We start from the raw sequence: 9,459 nt of genomic DNA on the forward strand, positions 1-9,459 counted from the left end.
CAATTTTTATGGCATTTTATTGGATCACAAATTTTTTTAAATGACAATTTTTGATAAATTTTTTCAAATGGCATTTTTTGGATCCCAATTTTTTTTTTCAATGACAATTTTTGGATTACAAACTTTTAAACGCCAATTTTAGAATCGCAATTTATTTTGAATAACAATTTTGAAGATTGCAAATTTTTTTTAAATGACAATTTTGGATCCCAAATTTTTTTAAATGGCATTTTTTGAATCCCAATTTTTTAACCGCCAATTTCTGATCACAATTTTTTTAAATGGCATATATTGGGATTGCACATTAAAAAAAAAAGTTTTAGATTACAATTTTTTTAATGACAATTTTTACTTTACATTTTTTAAAAATAATTTTATTTGTAAGTGATAATTATTTAGAATTTAAAGTTTTTGATCTGGAGCAAAATTAGACAGATTTGTAGGTCTGTTTGTCAAATCTGCTGACTTTTTGCATATTTCTGATATGCAAATATGGTATTTGCTGAAGGACTTTTAATTTTCAGTAACCTGGGTCAAACGATGGACTGCCATTACAAAAATTGACTCGTTTCCAGTCTGTTCCCTTTAAAAAAAAAATCAATGATCTCCACTGCCTGATTGATATATGATAAAGTGGGTCTCAGAATGTACAAAAAGCACTGTATTAAATAAAAAAACTTCCATGCCATGTCTTGAAAATATTAACATTTATTTTAGCCCAGTAATTTCAATGGAATTTCTGCACTAGTCTGCTTATCCTGCGTTTAAACTTAAATGAATGAAACACTTAAATGAATGAATAAGTCTGCTTAATTTATATTTTAATGACATTACAACATCGATGGTGTAAAAGGAACCATATAAAACTGAAAAGTCACAAACCGTCCATCTGAAGTTTATCGGTATGGGAAGAAACACTAGCTGTACACCCCATTGCGACTACAAAAAAAGAGGAGGAAAAATTTTTTATTAGAAGTTGACACTTAAAAAGAAATGCTCTTTATTGGTATCAGTCATTCCATGAAGAACATTTTCATTCAACAATGGAAGGTAATTAAATACTGATCAAAAAAATGCACAAAATCAGAACTGAAGTGACAGTCTCCTGTTTACGATTGGCATAAATATTACCAGATTGTTCACGTTTGACTTCATATCAAATATAATGACATTTTTCATAAAGAAACAAAGAAACTGCTGATTCCGTTACATACTTTAATATAGTAAAAAAACAACAGCATTTAATGTAAACATACAAATAAAACAAAACAACAACATTGTAAACATTGTGTGTCCATATACAAAAAAAGCACACAACAATCAGTTTCATCACTTCATCCTTGCGTTTTTTTTTTTCTCCTCAAGAGGTAAAATAAGTTCACAGACACCAGAAATGCATCAGTTGTTCTGGCTTTAGGAAAGGCCGCTCAGTCGCTCGCTGATCTGCCAAAGCTTTCTGGCCACAGCATCATCTTTGGCCTTGGCGCCGACTTCCTCCACAGCACAGCATGAGAAATAGCGGCCACTGAAATGCTCGATTCCTTCCTGAACGGCGCAGTGTAGCGTAGTCTGGGCTCCGGTTTTGGGGTCAAGAAACAGCAGTCGGGCCACGGGCTCGATGAACACTTTCTGCCAGAGACTCACATTGCGGGATAGTTCGGTCTTTACGACACCTGAAAAAAAAACAATATGAGGTGTTAGTTTAACCCAACAGCTGATTCAATGCTTTCACTTGAGAATATTTAAGATGGAGCTTTCTCAAGATTAACCATTGTGTGCTGTTGGGGATGTTTTCATCCACTCGTGTGATTTGGAGGCTTAATTTGACCACAACTTTCTCTGTGTTTAAGCAATTGGAATGATTTTTGGTCACAAACCTTATATTGACACACATTTTGGAAAAGTGTTTTGAAATTATGGGCAAATGGACTACCCTTTCATTATGTTGGTGGCTGTTTTTGCCCCATTGACTGCCATTATAGTGACATTTTTTGATTGCAAAGCCATGCCAGCATATAAATCTCGCATTCTTGATTGTTGCTGGTTTTCCCTGTTGGGAAGAGATCAAATTAGCATTTTCTTTACTGTTGATCATCAGTTGTAGTGCAAAAAAGCTTAGTTTCTGGCTTCTATATAGAGTATAGTGTGTGAGAGATACCTTTGCATACTTATCTTGTTATGAGAAAATCAAAATAAGCACCTCAGCTCTCCGAAATAAATGGAGTAAACAAAAACATAGTAAGTGTATTCACCAGCATGGACCCCGCCACACTTTGAGCTAGACTTTATTGAAGGGATGGTAGGGGAACAGAGGGAAGAAGGGGAAGGGAAGTTGGAGGATAAACAGTGAACAGGTAGATAGATTGGTCGGGCATCCTACAATGATGCCCAGAAACTCAGAGTGAGGGTACAGTCTCTGTAATATTTTGGTAGAGTGATTGGACCCCCCGATTCAACCTCAAGGGAAGAGAAGGTTATAGGATTATTAATGGGAAGCGGAGGAAATAGAGGGTGGATTCGAAAGAATGAGAAGAACAGTGCTAGAGGGCTGGTCTGCCTTAAATAAGTTTAGGGAGTAGGTGATTGGTTAAGAAGACAAAGAGGGGTGTGCCTTTGTTAACAAGTCCATTTGATGCACACACACTATAATCTGCTTGGTTTTACTGCATAGAACTCCATATAAAAGCCAGAAACTTTGTTGCACAGGCTTATCTAAAGGATTAATGCTGCCAGCTGATGATCAACAGTAAAAATAATAAATTTGACCTCTTCCCAACAGGGAAAACCACCAACAATTAAGAATGCATGATTACATGCTGGCATGGAAGTCATTGGGGCAAAAACAGCCACTAAAAGCGTAGTAAATGTAAAGAATACACAAGGGTTGAAACAGGAAATGACTCTGAACATTCCAGATGATTGCCTAGATCAGCATTAGAGATAAATTTACACACATCAACAAACCTACGAATCAAACTCGATGATCGTTTCCCTTTGTATCTTGCATATTTGCAGACACACACGATAAAGCAAAATTTCAAACTGAATAGCAAAATGAAAGTTTGGGCTCGAAACTAGCAGCTAATTAGCATAACACAGCCATGCTAGGTTCATATTAGGACGTTTTTACAACCACACCCTCTGTTCTTAGAACAGCTCAAGATAAAACTATTGACTGTTCACCGTTCACCATTGACAGAACAGAGGTATAAAATATTTGTGTTCTTCATGCGCACATCAACATTTAGGGCTTAAAAATTCATCTTTTTTCTACGTTTCAGTCTAGAAATTGGATGTTATCCAAAACGTGTATTGAAACCCATTTCCTCTACTGAATAAAGAAATAAATAAACAGCCAATTTCATCTACCAGTTCTGTTTTTTCACCTCGCAATTGCAAGTTTATCAAGTTATTCAAGAATTGCATGACACCAACTTGGATTTGGAAACCTAAAATAGATCATGTTCTTATTTGAGCGCAATCATACCTGTAGTTGGCACAGATTTTCCAATGTCAAATGCATCCAGATAACATTTGTCATTAAAAAAAAATAATAAATCAGCCTGGGTGACATACTACATTGATACACACTAACTGCATTCATGCTATACAGAACATACACATCAATGGTTGTGAAGTAGGTTTCAAACCAAAATTAGACAACATGCAAATGCACTTTTTCTGTGCGTGTTCTAGAATTAACAGCTATTTGGTGAATATTCATTGATAATCCCTCTCACTTTAATAGGATTCTATGATGAGTGGGAATTTTGCAAGAGTTTACCACGTTTTCCACGTATTCCCTACACTGACCAAAAGAAAGCTGCTTGATTTTAAAGATATATTTCACCCAAAAATGAACATTTCCTCATCATTTCCTTAACTTCAAGTAGTTCTAAACCAGGGGTGTCCAAACTCTCTCCTGGCGGGTCAGTGTCCTGCAAAGCTTAGCTCCAATCTTAATCAAACACACCTGAACCAACTAATCAAAGCTCTTACTAGATATACTAGAAACTTCCTGGCAGATGTGTTGAAGGACCGAGTTTGGACACCCTTGTTCTAAACAATAAATTTAATCCTTCTGTTGAACCAAAAAATAAAACATGTCGGCAGCAATAACCTAACCAAACTAACCAAAGTTAGTTTGTCAAGACATAGCACCAAGGTGCTCACGGCGACCCGAGTTTGACTCCCAGTTCGAAGTCCTTTGCCGTTCCTTCCCCTCATCTCTTCTCCCCCAACTTTCCTGTCTGTAAAATCTTCACCATCCTATCAAAATAAAGGTGATAACCCCCAAAATAATAATAATAATAAAAAAGATATTGCAAAGAATGGCTGGGAAACACAGCCATTGACTTCCATAGTAGGAACAGAAAAAATACTATAGAAGTCAATGGCTCTTTTGTCTAGCCATTCTTCAGAATAGTTTCCCTTGGGTTCAACAGAGTAAAGAGTTTGGTCAAGTGGAGGATGAGTAAACAATGGCAGAATTTAAATTTTTGGGTGAACTAAACATTTAAAGTGATCTTTTCTGCAGTTATGCTAGGCTATTGATGATATACAATGGACTTTGTGACAGGGAAATTTTGTGAATAATAAAAAAAATTATTCTGTCAGAAATTGCGAGTAAAATTGGTAAACAAACAAATGAAGTATAAAGAATTGTATGTTCTTACAAAAACATAACATACAGTCTAAACTATCTAAACTGAATAGATAGTTTAAACAAAAATGAAACAAGGTCACAAGGTTGATGACAAAAACCTTTTTTAATTGTCTAACTACTTAATCACCTTCAAGTGGTTCTAAATCTTCTTTCTAAAAGTTCTTTCTTCTGTTGAAGATTGAAAGTTGAAAACCTTTAACCATTGACATGCATAGTTTTCATTACAGCTTTTCTTCTTTCCTCAAAATATATAAAATATTCAAAATAACAGAAGATCTCAGATTTAGAAATACTTGAGGGTGAATAAATAGTGAGACAACAATTTCGTCATCAACCTTGTGACATTCCCAACCTGAGGGACTTTTACCCTACACATACATAAAACTGGAATTTGAAGGATGCACAAACAAACGAGAAGACGTGCAGGTATTGAGCAACACAAGAGACAGATCTCTGACGGGATAAACGATTCTCTTGGGCTTGCATTACCTGGATGAACGCTGTAGCAGGTGACGCTTGTGCCTTTCAGTCTCTTAGCCAATTCGTGAGTGAAGAGGACGTTGCAGAGTTTGCTGTTGCAGTAGGCCTGGAAAAACTGCCAGCTGTATCTCCCCGAGCCCAGGTCTTTGGTGGTGATAAGAGAATCGAAATCAATCCTGCCCCAGCGATAAGCCATGGAGGACAGAGTGATGACCCGAGAGGCGGGACTCTCCTTTAGGCGATCCAGCAGAAGACATGTGAGCAAGAAATGGCCAAGATGGTTGACGCCAAACTCGATGCCAAATCCATCCTCGGTTCGACCATCCGCCACAAGACCTAAACAGACCAAATCAACTTTATTATTTACAAAATTGATATTGGATAGCATTTCACAAAACAACTACTACCCTGTACATATGTCCCCCATCCCGTTATGTACACATCAGGAATCACAGGATAACTAGTTTAGACCAGTGTTTCCCAACCCTGTTCCCGAAGGCACACCAACAGTACATATTTTCAGCCTCTAATCAAACACACCTGAATCAACTCATCAGAACAGACTCCAAAACCTCAAATGAATAGGTCAGATAAGGGAGACATGTGTACTGTTGGTGTGCCTCCAGGAAGAGGGTTGGGAAACACTGGTTTAGACCAAGCAATTAAATACATTGCATTCAATTTGACATTCGTAGTATCAGATGAGAGGTGAAGTGTTCAAAATGTCCTTGATGTCACATATATAGATTTTCCACACTGTCAAATTGTCCAGTTTAGCATGGCTGATCAGAGCTGATGATGGTTCTTAGTACAGTACTTCCAGATTAATCAACTTTAAACAGTTGCTTTAAAGGAATAGTTCACTCAAATAATAAAAACCCTTATTATTTATTCTCCCTTGTGCAATTTTAAGCCATTGAGTTTCTAATGAACACTTAAAAGATGTTGAAGAACGCCGGTTGCTGGCACTAATTGACCTCCATAATTACTATGGAATCAATTGGTGCCAACTATAGTGTTCTTCAACATAGCTTAATTTCAACCAACAGAGGAAAGTCAAATAGGTTTTGATAGAGATGTGATGTGCACCGAAGCTTCAAAGCATGCATCGAAATTTCAGATTGAAACCGTATACCGGAGCTTGATTTGTTTTGCAATCATCACGTCATCAGTGACGTCCGAAGCTTCATTTTCACCTACTGTATACCCACACGACTGCTTCAAATTTTGGTTTGAAGGTTTAAACACAGTTGTGGGTTAGTAAAGTGTATAGCGAGAGAAGTGTATATGTGTCGATTACATACATTTCAAAGCACTGCACTGTTCCCACGCACCAGTAACTCAACTAAAATACAATAGTAATTTATAGTAAAAGATTTTGGACCAAACTAAAGTGTATTATTTACAACTATTTTTAAAGAAGGCCACTGCATATTGTAGTATATTGTGTAATGGAGACCTCACTCCGATAGCCTCCTTCTTATAGCATTCACCTCCCATGAAGGAATTGCCAGTTCGATCTCCGCTCTGAAGGAAAATTTATGTTTATCGTATTCCAACCAGTCCTACAACGACCCACTTGGAATACGATAAACATAAATGTTTTAATACCTCGGATTTTACTATAGTCATTAGTGGTGTAATGTAACATGCCTTATGTGTAAAAAACTACAGTGAGTAATTTGTTTATATTACTATTGTTGCATTACTACATGAATGAGTTGGTCGGTTGTAACTGTCTGACATTTTTGCAACACACAACTATTAATTTATAGTTGTTGGATGCATCTACAGAAACAAGTTTATTGCACAGTAGGCAAATAAATGCATACGAAAATGTTTACATTATTTTTAAAGAGATTTTAGCTAGATTTGCTATATAATTGGTGTAATTTAAGCAAAGCCGCATGGGTAATGAAGTTGTCATCATTTACTCATCCTCCACTCATCCTGCTCCAAACCTGTTTGAGTTTCTTTATTGTGTTGAACACCAAGGAACATATACTGATAAATGAAATCAAATGTCCAAGACCAAGGCACTCGAAAAGTCTGCTATTTTATGGAATAGTCATATTTAGAAAGGCCTTTTAGTTTTTTCACTTAGTTTTCATGTGCTTTGGACTTATGATTTCATTGTTTATCTTTATGAATCTCTTACCCAAATAGCACAGACACATTAACTACCCTTGAAGTACTTTTCGCTTGATTTTGGATTTATATACTGATGAATGCTGGGGAAAATAAACACCCATTGACTTACATAGTACATTCCCCTATAATGTTATATCAGAAAATCTTGTTTTGTATTCGACAGAAGAAACTCTACTTAAATTTAGTAAATAAATGGTGAAACCAAGTGGAAAAGTTCATTTATGAGTGAACTATACCTTTAAACATTATACATATACAATCTAAAAGGGATATTTAAAGTTTAGCAGAAATCGATTATTTGAAAGCTCCAAATTTTTCAATATTTACATTTTTCGTTACAAACATACCTGCATTATTGATAAGCAGATCCAGTCTGGACTCAGATTTGAGGAAAGTCTCAACAAAAGCTCGCACAGATTTGAGACTTCCAAGATCCAGTTCCATAAACAAGACATCATCACTTCCTGTGGCCTGAACAACAAACACAAGTAAATCAAGCACTCAAAAACTCTCAAATTATCGAGCTTAAGTAACAATACTCACCTTTTTAATGTCATTTATAGCTGCTTCGGCTTTCTTCTGGTTTCTACAGGCCAGAATCACTCTCATTCCACGGCCAGCAAGATCCAGAGCCGTGGCCTTACCAATACCCGTATTCCCGCCTGAAACAACCAACCAAACACTAAAACTAAAGCACACTCCAGCTTTCCACAACGTTGCAGACAACATGTTGAAGAAAAAGCCAAGGTAAAGACGACGTGTGGCGTTTTCGTACGCGCCCTATACATTTTCCAGTGAGTTTAACATATTGAGGTAAAGTTGGTGACTTCAAAAATAACATTAGCATTATTTAATTGTGAACATTGTAGTAAGTTGATAGTCTATTATGATTTCCCCATTATGAATTTGCAAACAATACTTTTCTATAATTATTTTAAGATGGTGAAAGTCTGATTGTGCGAATATAAAAACAACGTTAAAGGTTATCCCAATCTATAACATTACCTGTAATAATGGCGGTCTTCCCGGTCATGTCAGCCGATCCATTACATTTGGATTTCTTAAACAGCGTCTCCACCAAAACAACATAAAGAGCTGCGATGAAAGCAGCGGTGATCAGCAGGTAAATCATGACTGAGCCTCTGCTGGACTGGTTCTCCGAGCGGTTCTTATGTACGCCGCCCGGGCCAGAGCCTGATAAACCGGTCCGGGGTTTCTCGCCATCACCCAAGCCCTCAACGGACCGGTTTGCTCGTATGAACAATGCACAGACCAAGGCCAAAAACGTGCGTCTTATCTAACACCTTGGCATGTTTTGTTAACGAATGAGCTACAAAAATAAACAATGATGATCTAGTGGTAGGCTACAGGTAACGTTTGGGTCACGTTATTTATTTAAAGTGATACATTTTGTATTTTATTTTGCAAGATAAGTTTCTGTATACAGTTTAAAGCTCTTTTTTTGTGTTTTAGGAACATGTTAGACTATATGAACGTTATGGTTAAGAGAATAATTTGCTACAATATTAGTGAAGTATAAAAATATAATTATAGTAGATATGTGCATATATTGGGGAAAGCTATTTTTAAAAGTAATATATTACAATTTTGAGTTATTTTTTTGAGTAACTATGTGTTATGTGTTACTTTTTAGGTAATGTGTTGTTATTTTTGCATTTTCATCTCTGCCATGGGCTTAAGATTGTATCATTCATTAGTTTTCCTTCGGCTTAGTCTCTTTATTCATCCGCCACAGTGGAATGAACTGTCAATGGGGGTTCACCCATACACACTCATTCACACACATACACTATGGCCAATTTTTAGCTTATTCAATTCAATTCATTCATGTCTGGGGGAAACCGGAGCAACCCACGGCAACATGGGGAGAACATGCAAGCTCCACACAGAAATCCCACTCATAAATTAGACATGAAGTATTCTGAATATGTAAAAGTACAGATTGTTTCCTGTGAGGGTTGGGTTTAGGGATAATGTTGGGGTAGCGGGAGAGAATATACAGTTTGTACAGCATAAAACCATTACATCTGTGGGACATCTAAAAAGATTGTTGTACATGTCTGTGTTTGTGTGTGTTGATAGATAGATAGATAGATAGATAGACAGACAGACAGACAGACAGACAGACAGACAGACAGACA

General features: G+C 36.6%; 1 protein-coding gene across 1 annotated transcript; it reads right to left on the bottom strand.

Moving 5' to 3' along the window:
- Positions 1–983: 983 nt before the first annotated feature.
- Positions 984–8,459, bottom strand: dhrs13a.2 (dehydrogenase/reductase (SDR family) member 13a, tandem duplicate 2). Its single transcript, XM_056466854.1, has 5 exons — positions 8,303–8,459; positions 7,841–7,959; positions 7,645–7,768; positions 5,156–5,482; positions 984–1,673 (listed from the first exon to the last, which is right to left on the bottom strand). Exons 1-5 carry the CDS (start codon positions 8,427–8,429, stop codon positions 1,414–1,416), a joined length of 957 nt encoding a protein of 318 aa, XP_056322829.1. The 5' UTR covers positions 8,430–8,459; the 3' UTR covers positions 984–1,413.
- Positions 8,460–9,459: the final 1,000 nt, after the last annotated feature.

Source organism: Danio aesculapii, chromosome 10 (assembly GCF_903798145.1).
Source record: "Danio aesculapii chromosome 10, fDanAes4.1, whole genome shotgun sequence".
Classification (NCBI taxonomy): Eukaryota; Metazoa; Chordata; class Actinopteri; order Cypriniformes; family Danionidae; genus Danio; species Danio aesculapii.